At 49.8% G+C, this 21122-nt stretch overlaps 1 protein-coding gene across 2 annotated transcripts; it reads right to left on the bottom strand.

The window, feature by feature from the left end:
• Positions 1–277: 277 nt before the first annotated feature.
• TUBGCP2 (tubulin gamma complex associated protein 2) lies at positions 278–21118 on the bottom strand. Of its 2 annotated transcripts, XM_039553818.1 has the most exons (18): positions 21037–21118; positions 19743–19987; positions 18885–19013; positions 18400–18576; positions 14980–15139; positions 14380–14587; positions 13585–13784; positions 12919–13108; positions 12241–12386; positions 11447–11627; positions 10363–10543; positions 9983–10155; positions 8818–8946; positions 8266–8386; positions 6214–6357; positions 5637–5765; positions 4729–4892; positions 444–549 (listed from the first exon to the last, which is right to left on the bottom strand). In XM_039553818.1, exons 2-18 carry the CDS (start codon positions 19890–19892, stop codon positions 444–446), a joined length of 2688 nt encoding a protein of 895 aa, XP_039409752.1. In that variant the 5' UTR covers positions 19893–19987; positions 21037–21118. The 2 variants fall into 2 exon arrangements, with proteins under 2 accessions (XP_039409751.1, XP_039409752.1); XM_039553817.1 differs by lacking the exon at positions 21037–21118 and having other exon boundaries at positions 278–549; positions 19743–20734.
• Between the last annotated feature and the right edge of the window lie 4 nt (positions 21119–21122).

The following is a 21122-nucleotide window of genomic DNA, read 5'->3' as shown; positions in this document are numbered from 1 at the left end:
CCTCCTCCCTCTACCCACCTGCTCTCAAACTGCCTCAGGCAATGTTTAGAACTCTGTAAGATTCCCAGGAACTCCTCTGCTGTGGGCTTGGGGTTGGAAAGGAACTTAAAGATCAAGGGACACCTTCCTCTATCCTAGGTTGCTCCAAGCCCCATCCAACCTGGCCTTGGGCACTTCCAGGGATGGGGCAATAATTTGCACAATAATTTGCACCCCGAGTTCTGTTAACAGACAAAATAACCCTGATTTTTGTTGTTGTTGTTATTTAATTTATTTTACAACACACAAACACGTCATCGTACAACAGTAAAAACAAACAAACAAGCGCCAACAAAACCCCAAAACATTACAAACACCTCGGGAGAGCGAACGTTCCCCTGTGTCTCTGGCCAGCCCTCAGGGTTTGTCTGGCGGGCCGTGGGCTGGCTGGGCAGGGCTGGCGGTCACTGGGCGGGCACGGCCAGGCGGGGCAGCGGCGGCGGGGCCTTCTGGCTGCGCTCGGCCGACATGTGCTCCAGGCGCTCCGTGTAGAACCCGTTGAAGTCCAGCCTGAGGGACAAAACACACCCGAGGCGGGGCAGGCGTGAGCAGGAGCCTCTCCCAGGACACCCCCAGCAAGCTCTGGCCCGGCCTGGGACGTCTGTGCTGTGCCACGGGTGTTGGTGGCACCTTTTCCTACTCGTGCCTTGACAGGCCCTTCACAATGCCACCTTTCACAGGGAAATCTGCCAGGAACATGTCCCAGATACATTGGGAAGGACCAAATGGTCACAGCTCTTCTCCAGCCCACACAGAGGCGTCCTGTGCGCACAAGGGCTCCTCAGTGTCCGCAGTCCCGAGCACTCCTTCAGCCCAGAGTTCACCAGCACTGAACTCTGGTACTGACTCCCACATGAAATCCTCACAGAACCACACAACACTGGCATATCCATCCCCACCACCTGCTGGCTAACACCGGGATGCTTCCCACGGATCCACAATTCACCAACACGAGCAACTGGTGGGAAGATGCCCAGCCACAAGCACAAGTGATACCTGGAAAAGCCTCTCCGAAGCAGGCAGCACCAGGGATACCACAATCCCACCTCCCCGATAATCCAAAATGGTGCCACCCAGCCCCAGGCCGGCTGTGACCTTCCCGTGGCAGATCCCAAAGCAGCCCTGGCTCGTGCACTCGTGTGCCCTGGCTCACTGAGCAGCCAACGCGAGCCCGTGAATCACACCGAAGTTACTCTCTCCCTTTCTCAAATTAGGCTGCTCCAGTACCAACTGAATGGGCACAATATTTGAGTTTCATGTTGCTTAACAACCTCACACAAATGGCAACAAATTGTTCCTTGACATTTTTTGGTGCCTGCAGAAAACAGAGCCTCGACAGATGGAATTTATCTGTTGCTCTCTCCTGGTTGAAAAGCTTTACATTGCTTTCGTCCTCTAGGAGTTGTACCAGGGAAACCTGACACTGAGCTGAGAGTGTTGACCAACTTTTGATTCAAACACAAGGCCAGGACTCGTTGCTTTGAGGACCTGTTCCATTTCTAAAGCTGCTTCTTTCCCAGCTCAGTGAGTTGCAGATTTTGCTTGGCTTCCCTTTCAGCCGCTTTTAGGTTTAAGTGATCTGTGATAACCATTTTTTCACAATTTGTGTGGTGCTTCCTCAGCATGTGCTTATATGGCAGTTTCTTGCTTTGTGGCTGGATTCAGTGGGGGTTGCATCACTTCACATGTCCTGGTGACCTACTCTGAGCTCAGTTTCCTCCAGGCTGGTAAAGGAAGGATGCCTGATAACCACACTGATGTATAAGATTACTAACGATGTGGACTTAACTAACCCTTCTGACAAAGCCTCGCCCTGCTGTACTTCTGCTTTTCACTCCTGGGATGTGAAGGAGCGACTGAAGAGTTCCTGCAGTTGCCAACCCTCTGTCAGCACTCCCAAGAGTGGCTGGAGCTGGGCCAGGGCAGGCTCAGGCTGGAGATGAGGGAAAGGTGCTTCCCCCAGAGGGTGCTGGGCACTGCCCAGGCTCCCCAGGGAATGGGCACGGCCCCGAGGCTGCCAGAGCTCCAGGAGCGTTTGGACAGCGCTGCCAGGGATGCCCAGGCTGGGGTTGTTGGGGGGTCTGGGCAGGGCCGGGGGCTGGGCTGGGTGATCCCTGTGGGACCCTTCCAGCTCAGGACATTCTCTGATTCTATTCTATGACACACCTGAGCAGGACTTGGGCACAACAGAGATCTGTCACCTGTGAGCTCTGAAGGAAACCCTCTGGATCTCCATCTCCTATTGTTTGGTGCCACAAATAAAATGGTTGTGCCTCAGTTACTCAGTACTACAAAATGAATAAACCAGGATCAAATAAATGATGAGCAAGTAGCACAATGTGAAAAAAAGGGCCATTTTGCTATTTATCTGACGTGTTGATGATTCCTGTTGTTATAAAAAGGTTATAAATTGGAAGAAAAGAGTGATATGTCTTATAAACTCTTCCTTATAAACTCTCTCTGTCAAATATGTTATTTCAGATGGCAACTGCCTCCACTCTGCTTCTCGGGTTCCTGTTGCCATAGAGCCCAGGCCTTGAGCCAACTGAATGGGAGCTAAATGTCACCTCTGGGCATTCACCGTGGGGCTCCCACCCTTTAAATCACCCCTGAGCAGCCTATGGGATTGGACAGGCAGGTCCCAGGGGCTGTTAACATCCAGGGTTTCTGCTAAGGAAATGGAAACATCTGGGTTGACAGGAAAGGTCCAGCAATGTCTTGGTGAAGGATTCAGGTGGTACCAGAGTCCAAACTAGGGGGGGGACCTGATAGTGATGACAGTCCAGGTGGCATAAGGACTGGGGCATGGAAATAAGGGAGGGCAAAGGACCCGGGCCCTCCTCTGAGCCTGTGGCTGCAGCTGAGGTCACTGTCCTCAGCATGAGCCATGGACAGAAGCACTGCATCATCACACTTCTCCTTTCCCCTGAGGCAGGAAGTGCTGGTTGCAAAACCCAACCTCTCTATATTTGGAAGAGCCAGCTGCAGAGGTCTCACAGCTCAGGAGTCACCTGCTGGCCCCAGCTGACGCCCCAGTGTGGGCTGTGGCACTGATGGACAGCTCCTGGCCGTGGCACCGTGGGCAGGACGCACGGCCAGGCTGCGGCTGCAGCACCAGCTTGTCCCGCTGTCCTGGCACGTGTGAGACCTTCACACCATGACAAGAGCAGGTAGTTTGGTCTTCAGCACTGTGTTGGCCATGCCCTGTGTGCCCTGGCATCATGGATTGAGCTGCCATCAAGGTCTCCTGGCTGGAGCACCATGAACAAGCCCCTCTGTCAGAACTGGTACTGGAGGTGGTAAAAATGTAAGTGCTGGGTAAAGAAGGCAGAGCTGGAGCACTGGGGAGCAGTAAATGCTCCTGCCTGAGGGACTCAACTGCTTGTGGCCCCACTCCCTGAATCTATCCTGAGTCTGGATGCTCCTGTGACACCCAGGAGTGGTGGCAGCCAGGGAAGAGCGAGAGCTTAATCCTGCCAGCCTTTTCCTACAGATGGATCCTGCCTGGGATGCCCAGGCAGATGAAGGGTGGCATAAAATGTTGAGAAGTCACACCAGCCTTTCCTAAAAGGATCTGTATAGACTTGGCTGTCCTGGTTAGTCCTGAAAGGAACAGCAATCAGTTGTACAGCTGGGGCCTGCACTCACAGCCATAAAACCAGGTTTTTGGAGAATTTTCAAGATGAGGAGGAGACCTCTGACTCTGGTCACTTCAGAGATGGAGCAAACCGGAGTTCTTAGGGCTGTGGAGAAGGGTTCCTCACCTACATTCCCATTTCAGGGACTCAGGGGCTGTGCAAACATGTGGCAGTAGCTGCACAGGAAGTTCCCAGAAGAAAAGGACAGCTGGAAGTGCAGTCTCCAATGGGAATACCTCACCTAACAGAGTTTGCAAAGCACCAGGAGTCCTGACAGCCCTGTCAGATGCTGTCAGAAAAGGCACCAGGAGGGGACAACAAACTCCTTAAGAAACATTTGTGAAACATTTTCCCTCTCTCTGCTTTCAGGTGTAGCACGTCTCAACAGAGCTGGGAGGGTTATCAGCCAGCCATAAAAGATATCCAGTGCAGATGGACAGGGAACAGAACTTCCAGGGGTTATTTTTACTGAAAAAGCAACACAGAGGATATAAACCCAGCAGCAAAACTTCCATCTCCTCTCTCTCTCTCTCCCTCTCTCCCCTATCCTGTGCACCTGACTTTTACATGTTTCTGAAGGAATTTTGATTTCCAAGAAGCTGCTTATTTAAATAAATCCAATATGGGAACTTAAAATAGACACTTCGTGATCAAACCTTTGCGTGATTTTCTCATCTTGGAATACCTACGCTGTATTTGGAAATGGGTTTATTCACTGTCTCCACAGTGAGACAATCCCCAGGAAAACTCATGCTACATTGACAATATTAATGGGCAAATGTCACATAATTCAAAGGAAAGTGTTTTGGGGTTTTTCTAAAGCCATGGGTTGAAATGCAAAGCAGTGTCTAACGACAGAATGGTCTGGGCTGGAGGGGACCTCAAGGCCCATCTCAGTCCAACCCTGTGCCATGGGCAGGGACACCTTCCACTATCCCAGGCTGCTGAGAGCTCCTAAAAACACACATTTCTCAGTGATCATCAGCAGTTCCTGAGCTGAATCTGGGACCCACGGGAGGGGCAGTTAACAGCCAGAAAAGGCCTGGCTCACCTGTAGATGATGTTGAGCATGCTGTGCTCGCAGTCATTGGTGCTGTACACGCTCAGTTTGTCCAGCAGGTCCAGCAGATGTGTGGAGAAATTGCTGTCAAACTTGTTGATGGTGGCTTCAAAGCCAGATGTGAGGTGCAGGCTGTCAGCATGCTCTGCTAAAAGCTGCCAAGACAAAGGCAGAGTGGCCCCATGTGTTTGCTGATCTGCACTTGCCAAGGGGCTGCACGTATTCCCCCCATTCCCAAGCTGCCCAGAAATACTGCCACAAAACTTCCCAGTTGCCCAGCCTCTGAAATCCATCTTTCAAAGTCCTTGGTAGTTAAAAGCCCTGCTGTGCCCAGCCTGGGAGACGCCCAGAGGAGATCCCAGCTGAGTTATCCACAAATACGTGCTGCCACTGCTCATTTTCAAGCAGGAGGAAAAGGCAGAAGACGTGTGTTGCCTAAGACAGGCTGTGACCTCTGGAGCACTGTGACTGCAGTGGTGATGCAGCTGTGTGCCAGAGGGGCTTCCGGAGGGACAGGAGGATCTGCTAACCACGGAGCAAATCCCACGTGCATCTAGACAGAGAAACACGGACAAGACAGATCCCCCAGGTATGAAAGCCATGGGCTACAAAGAGCCAGAGGTCTGGGAATGGGAAAGTGTTGGTGTTGCAGAACGCCTGGATGTGGCTCTGCACAGCTGAACACACAAGTGGAAACTCAAAACCCAGTGCAGGTGCTGCTGTGGGAGACAGGGTCTTCAAAGCAGACTTTGAGAACTCCAGCAGCGCTCCACACCGCCCACAATTCCACAAAGTCCGTGCTTTTGGGGCCAGAGGGGCTCCAGAAACCAGGAAGGGCTATCTACAAGTGGCCACCCTGGCCAGAGTGCCAGCCAGGCCCAGCTGTCCCCGTGTCCCACCTTGTTGGTCAGCTTCTTCTTGGCAGCCTCCTCAGCACGCTCCTCGTCCGTGGGCGGGCCCAGCATGGTGCCATGCTCCAGGGTGAGCCTCTCCATCTCGCTGTCCAGCTTCATGCTCTGTGTGAACCTCTGGCAGGGGCACAGCGTTGGGGACACGGTCACAGCCCGTTCTTGCCATCGTGGCAAAGCACGAGGCCCCATTCTGCCCACCCCAACTCCCAGGACAGCTAACTCTGAGACTGAATTCACCGTGTTGATACACGTATCTCCCTAAACCCACTGCAAAGTGGCTTTTATAAAAGCTGTGGGCTCCCTGATGCTGCCTGGAATGTGCCCATCACCTCACCCTCAAGAGAGTGTCTCTACAGAGCACTACAACTTCAAGAAAGGGAATTTGGTCCACATGAACCTGATCTCAACAGGGAAAAAGGAGGATTTTGCAGAGTAAGAAGCCACAGAAACCATTTGGGAGAGGATGTGCACAGTCAAGCCCTAAAGCTGCTGACAGAGGGGACAGAGGCTCGTCCGTGTGGGGCTGGCAAAGGGGCGGGCAGTGGCACGGGGAGGCTGCACACACCTGCATGCAGTTGGTGAACATGACACACACAGACATCAGCTTGGAGAAGATCTTGAGCAGCTCCGGGTTGGTGAGCATGCAGTCCTTGAGGCAGTTGTCCAGGAAGCTCGTGTGGTGGCTCAGGACATCGTCGATGTTGGATGCCTGTGACAATGACAAACCAAACCAGGGCAGCTGTGCTGCTCCGCCCCAAAGCTCCATCCCAGCCCCCTGCCTCTGACAGGGACCCCTCAGAGCAAGAAACTCCTCATGTACCTCCCAGAAACATCCTGAGATGGAGACTGCATCTGCATTACTGCCTTCAACTGCCCCCCACAGGCTTCAAACCTGACATCACATCCTCACAAATCGTGCTTGCTTTAGTCACCCAAACCCTCCCCTGGAAAGGATGGAGTTCTCTGCTTCATGAATTTGCATTTCCTTTGTTTTCAAATCTGCTTGCCATGGCTGCTCCCACCTTCACAAGCTCAGTAAAGTCAGCGAAAACAAGAAGAAAAGGGAAAAAACAAATCAAAGAATCTTAAATGTCAATAAACTTATCATCAAAACATACAGTTGTTCAGAAATATGCTTTAGGAGCCAATAAGGAACTGGGACATTAGGAGCCAATAAGGAACTGGGACATGCAGTGTTGCAAGGATTCTGTAAGGATTTTTTGTTCATCTCTGCTACTTCAAGAGGCTGCTCCAGTCTTGAGTTTTAAACGACAGATTCAAACTCCCTCTCGCTCTGTACACTTACGGGACGTGCTGAAGCTCGGAACTCAAGTCAAGCCTAGGAAAGAACCACAGGACTAAAACTGCCACGGCATCCACACTGCTCCAGCAGGACCCGTGCAGGAAACCCCTCCCATATCCCTTCAAGCTACTGCAGAACAGGGATAAATGCAGCTTTCTAATGCCATGAGGATGATGATGAAGTTGTGTTGATGAAGACAATGATGTTGTGAAGATGAAGACCACAGTTATAATTTTAGGAAGAGAGTGCCTTGAATATTCAAGTGAAAATGCACAAGAGAGAAGTATGACAAATCAAATGCACCATAAGGCATTACATGAAACCAGTGAGGATCATCCTTTTCCCTCCTAAAATACAAATGAAAGGGAAAAACAGGGACAGGATAACTTCAACAACTGCCTCCATGCAAGTAAAGTAAACTGAGTGTTATATTTTGCAAACCTAAACTTGCAACAGAATTAAGAAGTAAGTACAACTCCCAGATTACCCAGGAGCTTGACATATGAACTCTTCTCATTCAGAAGTTCTTGCCAAGAACATGCAGAGATGCTCACAATGCTAGACCTGCTCCCTCCTGTGAATTCTCCAGGAAAGAGGATGACAGGGCATCAAAAAATGTTGGTTAGCTGACCCCAAAACAACTCCTCAGGGCACAGTAAGAACTAAGGTAGGATCAGCTGACACTGAAGCTGCCAAGAGCTGATTGCAGGGGTGTTGGGCTGTTTGGTAGCTCAGATGAATGTTTTTCAGGGTGTAAGAGGAAAAAGATGTGCAACCCAGAACTGTCTGATCGCAGGGTGACTACCAGAGGGAATAATAGTAATAATAATAATAATAATAATAATAATAGTAATATGAAGGAAGGCCATGCTTTACACCAAACATTCCCAGCATGTCAGTCCTTGGCAGTTGCATGGAAGGAAGAGCACAGACTCCACTTCTAAGAGCACTGTAAGTCAGCCAAGGATTCAGCTGGAGATGCCTGGACTGGTTTATGGCCTTTGCACTCTGCATCCACCTTCCTTTTCCACAGCTCTCTTTCTCCTGTGTACAGGAACGTCGAGCAGAACCTGCCTTTACATAACAGGGTGTGAGCTGGGCAGAGACAGGGGGATGCAGCACAGGAAAGGGATGTAGGGCTAATCAGGCAGAAAGGTGATGCAGAACAGCAGCACTCTGCAACGTGGCAGGAACAGCAGCTCCCAGATATTTAAATGCCTCCCACAAAATCAACAGACACCTGCAGCCACTGGAAATGGGTGTTTTTTTCCGCTATATTACATTTGTTAAGACTTTCCTTCCAACTTCACTCACCAGCTTCAGGTTCTTCTCCAGAATGTGCCATGTTGGCTCCATCACTTCAAACATCATATAATACTGGATATTCTGCACAAAATTCAGCATCCGCTGCCGCAGTGTGAAAGCACCAGCAAACCTAGGGGAGAAATCACACCCACACAGCTCAGAGCTAGCAAATGCCACGGAGAACTATCACCAGGCTTGCACAGCCAAGCAGAGCTAAATATTTCTGTCCTAGCAAATTCCTTGCTGCAGTGTGAGAGGGATTGGAAAGTCACTGCAAACCATCTCTGATTATTTTCCATTGCTTTCCCTCCATTCGTAGAGTCAGAGTTTTGAACCTGTCATAGACTTTAAATATTTGCTTATATAAAACGAAAATTTTTATATTAAACACTAAAGCAACTTTACAAGCAAACCTAAAATGTTACAAATTGACCTCCCTGAGCCTGTAAGACATTTTTAAGGATCTTTTCCACCTCAGTATTGTCTGAGCCATGTCATGAGGTATCTGATTAGCAAGGAGGAGACCCAAAACTGAAAGAGAAAAAAAAAAAAAGGCTGTACCACTTAGCTGAATGCAGGGAGAACTGCTTGGCTGTCTTATTGCTGATCCAAACGTTGCACAGCTGCCTTTCCACGTGCTTGCAGTAGAACATGTGTCTGAAAAGCATCTGGTACCTTGTCAGTGCTTTCCTGGAAAGAAAGGAGAAGCCCATCCAGATGAAGGCCTGTTCTGATTGACAGACTAAGCTGTGAAGGTTGAGGCTGCTCAGAGGTAAAGAGACTTTACACAATATGTTCCCCACGCCTTCAGACACATGCAGATCTGCGCTGAACCGAGGCAGGAGAGTCACATTTGCAACCATCCCAAAGAATTCCTCTCCAAGGAGACCCTCCTCCGTACTTCCTGCCAGTGGGTGCATCACCAGCCCCCTTAATTCCCTCGAGCTCTGTGCAGGGGTCACTCACACAGGGGCTGGGGGTCAAAGCCTGTGGTCTTGTACCCACTGCACTAAGGCTGTGATGGTCACCCAAGAATTCACCAAGATTTTAGAATTTGCCCAAGAATTTACCAAGATTTTCCAAAAAAGGGGAGAAAAAGCTGTCACCAAGCTACAGGCAGCATTACCCCACCAGCAATGCACTGCCACAAGCAGATGGGGCTGCGTATTTATAGCTCTGGGACTGGATTCAGGTCTGTGCTCAGACACTTCGGCGTAGGTGTCTGCAGAGCTCCAGTCGATACAGTTCAGGAAACCTTACCAAATCCTATTTTCACTTCCATAGCTACCAGCAGAGCTAACACGCTCTGTTGGGAAGGAAGAGACAAAATTCCCAAAGCGTCGCGTCGTTAGGAAAGTCTCACCGATTCAACGGAGTTTTTAGAGGGGAAATTAAGGGAGTAATTAATTGCTGGCATTTAGCAATTTGAAATCTGCCCCTCTGCTCATGCAGTGCTGCTTGTCCCATTTGCTTGTGGCTCACAGCAGTGTTTCTCCAGGGAAACAAGAGGCAAATGCCTGCAGAAAAATGAACCATTCAGTCCCTCACAAGGCAGTTAAATGCAAAATAGCCTGTTAGAGTAGCAACAGCCCGTGTCCTCTGAGTCTGCAACCTCAGCAAGTGCATTTTTTTCTGCTCTCCAGGTTTGAGGAATGTTTGATTTTTGCATGGAAAACCTCTTGTGAGAGTACCTGCCTGTTTTTCCTTCAGTGGACTGACGCCTCACCTGTTGATGATGAGGGACAGAGGCCACTTCACAATGTAGTCGAAGGAAAAGGCCTCCAGGCCGCTGAGGGTGAGCTCTGTGGGGTCTGCACTGATGATGGCCTTCTCCTGCTTTGTTTCTATGGCCAATACTCTCAGGAGCTGCGTGATGAGGTCATGGGGCATCAAGTCGATCTGTGAAGGAAGAGCAGGAAAGAAATGAACCCACAGGATACCCACAGCTACTGTGGAACAACAGGCAAGGTGCCCACGGTCAGAGTCAGCCTCCAGTCATCAGAGCAACCTAGGAAGCAGCACGTTCTCTCCGGCACACAGATCTCCCCAAACCATGGTAGGCCTTCTGCTCAAAGTCAATTATCTTCTGCTTCCACCCATTCTCACCTTTAAATCATCCTTGAAAGGATCAGTGTTGGCTGTGCTCATTCTCAGGGCTAATTCCAGCAGAGCCTCCAGCCTCGTCGTTACGATGTCATCTACAGGCTTCTTAAGTTCCTCCTCCGTCAGATCCATGAAGTGAACAAAGAAGTCCCCTTGATCCATCAGGAAATAGTGTTTTATAGACCTGCCCAAGGAAACGAAGGGACAATTGATTACTTTCCTTAAAGCCCAGGTTAATCCATATCAAAACCTGAAGGAACAAAGGCAATCAATTCAATGAGCCTGTGGGGTTTGATCACAAAATGCTTCTCCTCCTGGAGAGCAGACAGCCATAAATAACCGGTTTGGACTAGTCTTTTACGGATGTCTCCTCCTCCCTACCCCCTCAGTCAGGACGCTTCTGTGCAGTCAGATCAGGGCTGCTGCTGTTCTTTTTTTTGCCTAGAAAAATGCAAAAAAAAAAACCCCCTTAGGTGTGTGGGGTGCAGGCTCCTGCTGCTGTCCTGAACAACTCCCAGCCCAGGGGTAGCGGCCAGTTCTGAGCAGAATCCTGGACTCCTCTCACTGAACAAACATCTGTGCTGATTTTTGTAAGTCCGGCAGACTTCTGCTGCAACAGGATACACAAACCTTGATCTTCACCTGGCACCAGGGAGAGTTACCTGCAGAGGGAACAGAGCTTGGAAGGAGCCCGAGGTGAGCCTGAGGATTCCCCAAGTGCCTGCCCAGAGATCACACGTGGTAACTGCAGGCTTTGGAGCAAAAAGAGGAACAGCACAGCCCTAACGCAGTGTGGCTGCAGACTCCTGATCTGACTGGGCTAGACAAAGCCCTGACCTAGTTTTAGCAACAGCCTTCCAAGGAAGTTGGACCAGAGACCCCCAGACATCTTTCCCACTCAACATTTCTATCATTTTAGACTTTTCTTTCCCCCCCCACCCTCTTCAGGGAAAAAACCCCAAATCTTATTTTTCAGGTCAACCTTTCTAAATGGAAATAGAGAGAACACCTTGGTAATATCCCAAGAGAACAGAGCTAACTAGCAGAACCAATCTATTTATCATGCATTAAGTAAAATAAATCAAACCTTAGGTGAGCCACCAGCTCTTTCTCCTCCATCAGGAAGTCCAGAAGAACTTTGCTGGCATAGTTATATGCTTTTTCTATTTGTTCCACATAGGCTCTCTCTTTTAAAGTGTAGATGACCTCTTTGGCCACAGGGCAGGTGACATCTCGTCCACATTCCCGCACAACATTTAAGTATTTCCCTGAAAATAAAAAGAATGATCCATATTCATACCTGCTGTACAGCCAACAGGGAAACTTCCACACCACTCCCTTCAAGTGGAAGGCATGATGAGAAATGTTTACACTACGTTGTGCTGAAAGCTGGAAAGGATTGAGGCACCTTTCAAAAGATGATACAGAATTTTAAATTAGGCACCTGGTATCACATTTAAGGAGATTCAGGAATAGTTTTGCTTCCCAGTGGTGACAGAAGATCTCTGCGGGTGGCCTGAAGCACTGCAGATCTGCTCCACACGTCACTTTTGGAGGGTTTTGTACAAGGATGAGAGGTTGAACGATTCATTTAACCCCCCAAATTAACACTCAGATGGTCAAACCTCAGCTGCCCAGCTCCATCCAGCTAGAAAACCTACCCACAGAACAGCAGTGAGACAGACAGCTGCCCTTGCTGCTCCTTCCCATGTGTTATTGGATTTATGGGATTTGGGGTTTTTTTCACATCTGACTCTCCTGTTGCTCCCGATTCAGCAGGACAACCTCGTAAAGTGGCAAGGCACGGTGACATCTCCTTTCTCTTTGCGCAAGGGAGGGCAATGCTTGTCTCAAAGTTCCTCTCACACCAGAAGCACCCACCTGTGCTCAGGATTTTGTCAGCCATTTTCTGCAGGAAGGAGGGAATCTGTTGCTGAACAACAGTGTATCTCTGATCCCAGTACTTGTCATTATAGTCCTCCTGAATCTTCTCCTTCTGCAGCTCGTGCTCCTCCACCATGAACTCACTGAACAGTTAAAGCAGATGTTTAGGGGCAGGGAGTGGTACAATGAGCATTACTTTTTTTGACCTGCAAACTGGTAATGTGATCTATCAGACAGAAGGTCTCATGAGGACACATCCAAGCAAGAACTGAAGTTAGTCTGTATGTGAAGCAAGAGGAGAAGCACTATGCAGTGTCTCTGGTGATCTGCAATGAGGAACGCAGTTTTGCAGGGTTCATAAACCAAGGCTAAACATTATCTGTTTGTCAGTGCAGGGGTGAGGAAACTGGCCTTTGTCCACCTTCCCACCAGCACAAAGGCATTGATTTCAGATATTTTATCTTCAGCTTTGTCCCTGCCTTAGGATGCTGAAAATGTGGGAAATAGAAATGCTGCATAAACTATCAAATACAGCAGAACGCTTCAAATGGCTCTACAAAAGCCAAAACACTTCTGGGAGGGCTGTTTCAGGCCCCCAGGCAATGCAGACTTGACAGAGCAGATCAGTATTTCTGAAGTTTTGCAATTCATTTTCATTGCTTAACTGTTCTTTACCTGTATGGATCATTAATGATGCCTCTATAGATCCACTTTTCCAGGATTTCAAAGTAAGGCACGCTGGCTGCCTTGGTTAAATACAGGCACAACTCCTGGGCCTGGCTGTCCCCCGTGTAATTGAAAGTCTTGTCATGGAGCAAGCTCAGGGTTGATCCTCCCATGCACTCACCCTTATCCACAGAAGTAGCTGGAATTTAAAAATACCGATATAAGACACTCACATCCTCAAAAGTCCTGAAACAAAACCCCAAAGGGTCCCCAGACTGGATGTGGCCCCCTGGGCAACCTGCTGTAGCTGTAAGCAAGGGGCTGGACTAGGAGCTTCCCAGGATTCCTTCTGGTTATACATCCACACAGAGCTGGAGAGGAGATTGGGAAGGAGCTGAGGAGAGGCAGCACTGGTGGATACAACTGATGGGAAGGGCAAGGGCTGTGAGGGCAAAGGGCACAGAGGTGCCTCCTGACAGCTCCAGAGGCACATCCAGCCCTAGAGACTGAACGCTGTTCTCCAGGAGAAGTGCAATGCCCTCACAAGTACAATTCCCCCGGGCTTTCTTCTTCAATAAAACAGAAAATCAAAATGAGACACGCCCTGCCTGGCTGGCTACCCTGCACAGTTCTCACAAGCTGTCAAAATGTAACGACTGTGTTTTGGAAATTTACCCAGGGAAGCCAGAATCTCCAGGGTCCTCATTGTGGGCTGGATGTAAAACCACAGTTTCTGCAGGGACAGGAGTCCCTGCCTCTGAAGATGCTCCAGCTGGGTAATTAATATCATGTATTCCTTGATTAGAGTCCGCATGGCAGCAGCCAGAGCATGATTTACCTGTCCATACTCGAAGGAAGACTTCTCCTCTATAAACCTGTAAAAAGCAAAATGGAAACTCTTTCAGGCAAGGCAACTTGTCTAATTTACAGGAATTTCTGCCTTTAGGACACTGTGCAGGCACACCAGTAGGTCCCTGGAAAGCACACTGGTCCCTCTCCGTGTTTCCCATCCCACATTTCCTAGTAGGGAAAGCTGTGGGACGATGTTTCCTCTCCAACTGCAAAGGAACTAAAATCATTAGCAAAACCACCATGTAGAAAGTGAGAACCAGCACACAAAGGTTCTCTCAGTCCTGGATGCCCAGAGGGGAGCAAAAAGCAGGAAGCATGGAGAAATTCACAGCAGAGTGGGAAGAGAGGGCAGAACAGGCAGATATATCCTAACTGCGTTTTACCTGAAGTTACCAAGGCCAAGACTGGAAAAAACAAAGGTGTGTGAATGTAAAAGTGAACTGGCAGCACAAAGGAAAAACCCAGCAAAGGAAACGTAGCTAAAACTGACCCAAATAAATTGTCACTCCTTTTATAGCCTCACAGTTTGAATTAAGCACAGAAGTTAACACCTGCACATTGGCAGGTTCTCTCTTCTCACAGCAGAGCCTCCTCCCCTGACCAAAGCCAACTCGGTACCTGGTGACAGCAGAGTAACTTGCTGCCACAGGAAGAATCCTGGTCACCAGCTCCTTGATGGACAAGTCCAGGTTTGGATCGAGTGAAAAGGCTCGGTTCTGCCTGCCCACGAGGGCCTGTGCTGTGATGTACCTTCCATCCACACCGATGAGAACGTACAGCAAGTCCTCCACAATCACGGACTCCTGCGAGGCCAACGGCAAAGTGCCTGTTTCCAGAGAGGAGACAGAAAAAGGCCACAACATGCCATCATCCACCCGTTTCAGTCTCCCACCTCGCTGTCCTGGAGAACAGAACCCTTTGCTCATTTACACCCCAATCCAGCACACAGGAGCAGACACCCAACACCTGCGGCCAAGAGAACATCAGCCACAGCTCCTGCTGCTGATCCTTCCACCCAAAAGGGCCCAGCTAGTTCCAACAATTTCCCCAACCTCCTCGCCACCAACATATTCAAATACCCAGAAAACAGCTCAAATACAGTCACAAAGAAAAAAAGTGCCAAGAACCAAGTTTTGCTGAGTGGGAACACCTGAACAGCATTTCTGAACGAGAACAAAACACTACAAATTAATGCAATTTTCCCTGTGTTTCACGTACCTATTGGTACTGTTGTGTCAGTGCTTAGACTGGTGCCAATTAAGAAATCCCCAATAAGTGCAGGTCTCTCATACACCCAGGATGGGAATACTGGAATGGGCTGGCCAGAATTCTTCTTGTTCTGCTTATCCCGGAGGATTTTTCGTGTAAGCTCAAGAGGCTGTTGGAAAAAGCGAGAGAGGGAAAGAAAGGAAAAAAACAGGAGACTTTCAGAAGTCCAAGAAATGTTTAATTTCAAGGAGAAATCGACTGCAAACCCATCGATGGACTTGAGAACAGAAAGTAGAATAGCTGGTATTTCAGCAGCATGGTGTGGGGTTTAATTTCCCTGTACCACCTAGTCTGTTTGCCCCACTGCCGCAAAAAATGCATCTTTTTTTAATACATTTGGCCTTTTTACGTGGGGGTACATCAAATAATGCCTTTCTGCATCCCTCCACGCTGGTCTGGGTGCTGGGGCACACGAAGGGGAGCAGAATGGGGACATGCACAACCACCAGGCAGTGGTTGCTGGTTTGGAGAGAGCACCACATGAAAGCAGCAAACTCCTTCCAGAAGCACAAACATCCTATTCCAGGGGCACTGAACGCCTCTGAACTCAATGCCAAATGCAACCCAGACAAATCCACCCACAGAGAGCTGGAGAATGATGGAGTTTTTTGCTCTGAGTGGGAGTTGGCGAAGGAAGCGAGCTCTTGAAGACTGAAAGACTTTCCACCCCCAGCTCTGACACTAAAATAAATGGAGTGCAAGATCAGTCATCAGCTGGGGAGGCTTGTGAGATGCACAACCTACATGAACATTTGGAGCCCCTGTGCACAAACACAGGGCTGGTGAAGGCCATTTCTGAAACTCCACAGATGTGTGTGTGTGAAAAGGGATATGCACAGGCTCATTTTACTTTCTTATTTACATCATGCGTGGGCGATCTGCTAAAAGGACCTCGATTTCCTCTGCTCCCCCACCAGAACTGGGACTCTCAGATGGAGAAATAGGAAGCACCAAGCAAGCTGCCAGCAATTCAAAGGATGGCCAAACCCCACACGAAACTGCAAACCTCAGCTGGCTGTATGAACATGTTCTGCTTGGGAGAAGGGCAGCCAGGAGAAGGGCACCCACCAGTAGGTCTTCCCAAATGGCAGGGAGGAAAAATTTCTTCGTTGAGAGAGTGGTTAAGCACTGGAAGAAGCTTCCCAGGGAAATGGTGGTGTTACCACCTCTGGAAGTGTTCAAAACATGAGCAGAAATGGCAGCTGGGGACATGGTTTAGTGGGCATGGTGATACTCAATCCAAGGCTGGACTTGATGACTCTCTGATTTTATTCTACGACAAGAGGCAGGGCACTTCTGTTGCAGTTCAACCAGCTCTAGTGTGACTTTGTTAACTGGCAGAGATCAAAAAAGTCAACATTTTGGCTACAAAGGACACATTCACCTGAAAGGGAACACGGAACTTTCCCCACCTCGATGAATCCTGGACCAAAGCTGGTCCAAGCAGTAACTCCAATCCCTGAACGATCTCTCTGACAGTGCCTAGCGATCCCAGGGCAGATGGCACAGCACGTGGGGCACGGGTGACAAAGCACGTGTCTCAGGGGCACGAATCACCTCTCTGCAACTCGAAATTTGGGTCACTGTCATTACAGGCTTCAGCAACAGCCTGGAGAAAACTCCCACGGCTGAAAGCACGGCCCTCAGGTGGCACCTGAACTGAACAGGGTGGCACTTTGCCACTGTCATGCTGATGAACCTGCATCTGACATCTTGAGCAGTGGCAGCACCAACATCCCTCGAGGGAGAGGAAGGCCTGGTCTCTGAGGCCCATGAACACCTCCAACTCCACTTGTGATCCTCACAGACAGAAGATCTGTGTCAGAGGCTGAGCAGAGCTAATGCTTCCCAGGAATGCTCTCCTGTCCCAGCCCTTACTGACTCAACAGCCCCGAGCCCCAGCCCATGAAGCCCTCTTAACACAGTTTCACCTCTTGAAGTCTGAAGAAAGTACAAATGGAGCAGCAGGAAAGCACAAATCTTGGCTTGTGATGCCATTTCAAACCCTCTGGCTGTGAATTGCACATCCCAGAGAGCGGCACTTCCAGGTCTTTCCTCTTTTAGCAAGTTCACACATAAATCCTGGTAAGAAGATCAGTTGTCTTCACTGGAAATTCATCTTCCCATCATGATCTAAATCACCCACTTGACTCAGATCATCTGTGAAGGATCTGGATGAGTCAGGCCCAGTGTCTGTGCAGTATTTCAGTGTATGTGGGACAAGGCTGGTCTCAGCACTGCTGACAGGGTGAGGGGGTTGGACCCTTTGTTTAGGATTTGAGTTCTCCATCACCACATTCACGTAGGACCCTTCAAGCCCAGAGACCCGTGAGGTGTCCCAAAGCATGGGGCATGGGAGGTCCACCCCTCTTGCCATCAAGGGCCTCAAGCGAACTGAGGTTTGTCCCCTATTAAATTTTGCTGACCAGACATCAGAAGGCACTGTGGACCCCTGAGCATCTTCTCCTCATTCCCCTCTGTCCAAAGAACTCTCCATACACTGCTGCCCCTTGCCGTCTGCAGCCAAAATGTCCTTATCTTGACCCATGAGTTTTCCACCAAAATTTTCCCCTCCCTGTCCTGTTTGCCAGGCCAAGCCACCACAGTACAGTGTTTTTACACAAATAATTACAGGCAACAGAATTTGGGGTTTAAGTAGTAAATTGCCCCTTTGCACTCTGACCTCACAACCTACTGCTGCTAACGAAATGCTGAACTGTTTTCTAAGCCTGTGTCTCCAGCTGGTTTTCCTTTTCCTTTCTGTCTTTGGGATTGCTTTGCAGGATGTACTTCAGGAGCTGAAATAGCTGAGTAGGGGGAATGGCTGTGTTCACTTGACGAAGGACGAGGTGAGGGGCTGCAGCCCATTATCCAGGAGCAGAGCTCCCAGGAAGGATGGGAACACATCACAAGGCTGCTGAGCTCCTGGGCAAGCACTGCCACAGGCAGACAAGGAATGTCAGCACAGCTTAAAGCTGAAAGGGGAAATGAAATTCCATTAGCCCCCAGCATTTAGAGCTGTCAAGGCCTAAACTTGACTCAACCTCAGAATCACAGAATGGTTTGGTTTGGAAGGGATTTTGAGCTCATCTCACTATCCCAGGCTGCTCCAATCCCCAGTGTCCAACCTGGCCTTGGACATTTCCAGGGATCCAGGGGCAGCCACAGCTGCTCTGGGCACCCTGTGCCAGGACCTCACAGGGAAGAATTTAACTGTGAATTTAACCTTAGAATAACCTCAAAGAATTTAACCTTAACTGACTGGAATAGAAAAAGGGCACTTTTTCTAAGAACAGCACCCAGATTTAATATAATCTGACTAACAGAAAGGGAAGATTTAGTGCCCAGAGCTTGGGAAGGGCTTTGTACCTGCTGTGCACTGGAGTTGGCTGTGACACTGCCCAGCTGCTTGCGCAGCTCCTCTAGCTCCTGCAGAGACATCTTGGAAGTGGATGTGGGGATGGAAAAATTCGTGCTGCTGCTGGTGGCTGCATTTGCTGCGAGTTCTGCCCTTTCTTTAGCATTTTGTTGCAGGTAGTGGAGTGTCTGTACATAGACAAAAAGAAGAAGAGATTTTGTGAATGATGGGCAGCACAATCTAAAGCAAAAAACACATAAGCATGCCCTGGTTGTGCTGAATCTAACCACAGATCTCTCTGTCCCAGTTTTCCGTGTCTTAGTGAATCACATCAAGAGGAGCGTAACTCTCAGTGGGGCTTTAATAACTCAGGAAAAGCTACAACTGGTTATCTGTTGATTATTCTACAGATTTCACTGAACTTTACCATCAGCTGTGCTTGAAACCATTGCACTGTTGCTACTCTTCAACATGCAGCTCTAAAGGAGGAACCAACCTCTTTGTCTTCGGTGAGTTTGGACAGCAGATAAACTAAAGAATCCAGATGTCTGGTGTTTTTAGACTTCAGCTCATCGTACTTCTTTAAAAAATCTTCAGGAGTTCGAGAAAACTCTGCTATTTTCACCTGTAAAACACCACATTAATATTACATGGAGTTACAATTAAAATTAAATGGAATTAGAGCAAGCGTGCAGCTCAGGCTACAAAGATGTGAAGTTCAGACAGAGTTAGAAACTTCCTAGCACTTAGAGCTTGACTCTTAAGTGGATTGCTTTTAAAAATGAAAATAAAAAGCACTTTTATGGCCAAAACAGTATGTCTGGTCATGAGTGCCAGGCTTTAATCCCTAATATTTGGGTGGTATTCAGAAGAAAAAAGTCAGGTGCTACTCATGGAATTGCATTTTATACAATTTTCATTTCATCATGGAATCACAGAATGGTTTGGGTGGGAAGGAACCTTCAAGGTTCCACCCCCTGCCATGGGTAGGGACACCTTCCACCATCCCAGGTGGCTCCAAGCCCCAATGTCCAACCTGGCCTTGGACACTGCCAGGGATCCAGGGGCAGCCCCAGCTGCTCTGGGCACCCTGTGCCAGGGCCTGCCCGCCCTCCCAGGGAACAAGTCCTTCCCAATATCCCACAAAATAACCTCCTGCTTTGAACTTGCCCCCACCCCAGTCCTAACAGTCCTCCCACCAACACTCAAGGATCCCACCTTTTCCCTCCCAGGCCGCCCACCCCACACCCAGCACCGCGATTCCAAATCCGATCACCCCTTCCTCTTCCCTTCTTTTTTACTCCACCGACACCAACAGGACGGGATGTTATTCCCAGAACAGCCGGGAACAAACCTTGGCGCTGTGTGCAGAGACGGTGGTGGTGACGTAGGGCGTGCGGTTCTTCTGCAGCAGCTCGATGTAGACCTCGGCGCCCTCCCCGCCGTGCACCCGCAGCAGGCTCAGCAGCTCGTTCACGTCGTGGTGGATGCGGAACTCGCTCATGCTCCCAGCTCGGGCCACCAGCCCTGGGGACACGGCAACGAGGGGTTATCCTGCTGCTCCGAGGGAGGACATCCCCGCCAGGGAGATTTCTCCACCTTGGAAAGAACGCAGGAAGCACTGGTTTGTGTCCTGACAGGCTGACCCTGCTGCTGCTGCTTCTGAAGTCACTGGAAAGCAGTTTTTCCCAAGTTTAGGGGTTTTCCTATTCCACTGCCCACTTTGCTAACTTCACTCCAATCCTGCAGAGTGTTTAAATAACTTTAATACTGACACAAAACCCGGGGATGAGCTCAGGTGGTCAGAGCCTGGTGCTAAAAACAACCAGGTTGTGGGGTCAATCCCGGAACGGGCCATTCACTTAGGAGTTGGACTCGATGCTCCCCGTGGGTCCCGTCCAACTCAGAATAGTCTGTGATTCTGTAAATCACAAGTAAGACCCCGAGTCAGGAATCGTGGAAGCAAAAAAGGAGTTTAATGTGACACCCTGCACAGATCGTATCAAGCACACGGACACACTTTTGTTTTGCCAAGAGCATGGATCCCTGCAAGCCTTGGTCCAGCTCTCCACTCAAAACTTACTGATATTAGGACAGGCTCTGCATGGCTTAGCCCAGTCCAAGCTTAAATATCTTTAAAGGCCCAGGTTCCCCAAGCACTTGGGACCCTGATCCTACTGGGATTTCCCGTGGGCTGCTGAAGTGCCTGGGGGTCAGGGGTGTAGGGACTGAGGAAAAGCTGCGGGAGCTGGGCTGGCTCAGCTGGACAGCCCGTCCCGTGGGCGCGGGGGGATCCCCATCCCCGGGCACGGCCCCCGGGCACCGGCGACGGCTCCCTCGGAGCGACCCGCGGGGCCGGGCAGCTCCTCAGCCGCGCCCTGCTCCGCCCCGTCCCGCCCTATCCCGTCCCTCTCCGCACTGTCCCGTCCTGTCCCGCTTAATTCCGTCCCTTCTCGCTTCACCACGTCCCGCTCCATTTCCCTTCCTTTCCTTTCCCTTCCCTTCCCTTCCCTTCCCTTCCCTTCCTTCCCTTCCCTTCCCTTCCCTTCCCTTCCCTTCCCTTCCCTTCCCTTCCCTTCCCTTCCCTTCCCTTCCTTCCCTTCCCTTCCCTTCCCATCCCATCCCATCCCATCCCATCCCATCCCTACCTGCCCGCCCGGAAGTGCCGCCGCCGCCGCCGGCGGGAAGCGCGCCCTGCGCATGCGCACCATCCGGAGCGCTAACCCGGCCGCGC

Source organism: Corvus cornix, chromosome 6 (genome assembly GCF_000738735.6).
Source record: "Corvus cornix cornix isolate S_Up_H32 chromosome 6, ASM73873v5, whole genome shotgun sequence".
NCBI lineage: Eukaryota > Metazoa > Chordata > Aves > Passeriformes > Corvidae > Corvus > Corvus cornix.
Note: the sequence above shows the minus strand (reverse complement) of the source record. Positions and strands in the feature narration are given on the sequence as shown.

Coding starts and splice junctions, on each gene's coding strand:
- TUBGCP2 (XM_039553818.1), bottom strand. CDS start 19,892: ATGAGCGAGTTCCGCATCCACCACGACGTGAACGAGCTGCTGAGCCTG. Junction 10,544..11,446: donor GAGCTGGTGGCTCACCTAAG/GTTTGATTTATT, acceptor TTCCTTGGGCAG/GTCTATAAAACACTATTTCC. Junction 8,947..9,982: donor CTGTCCCTCATCATCAACAG/GTGAGGCGTCAG, acceptor CTTTCTTTCCAG/GAAAGCACTGACAAGGTACC.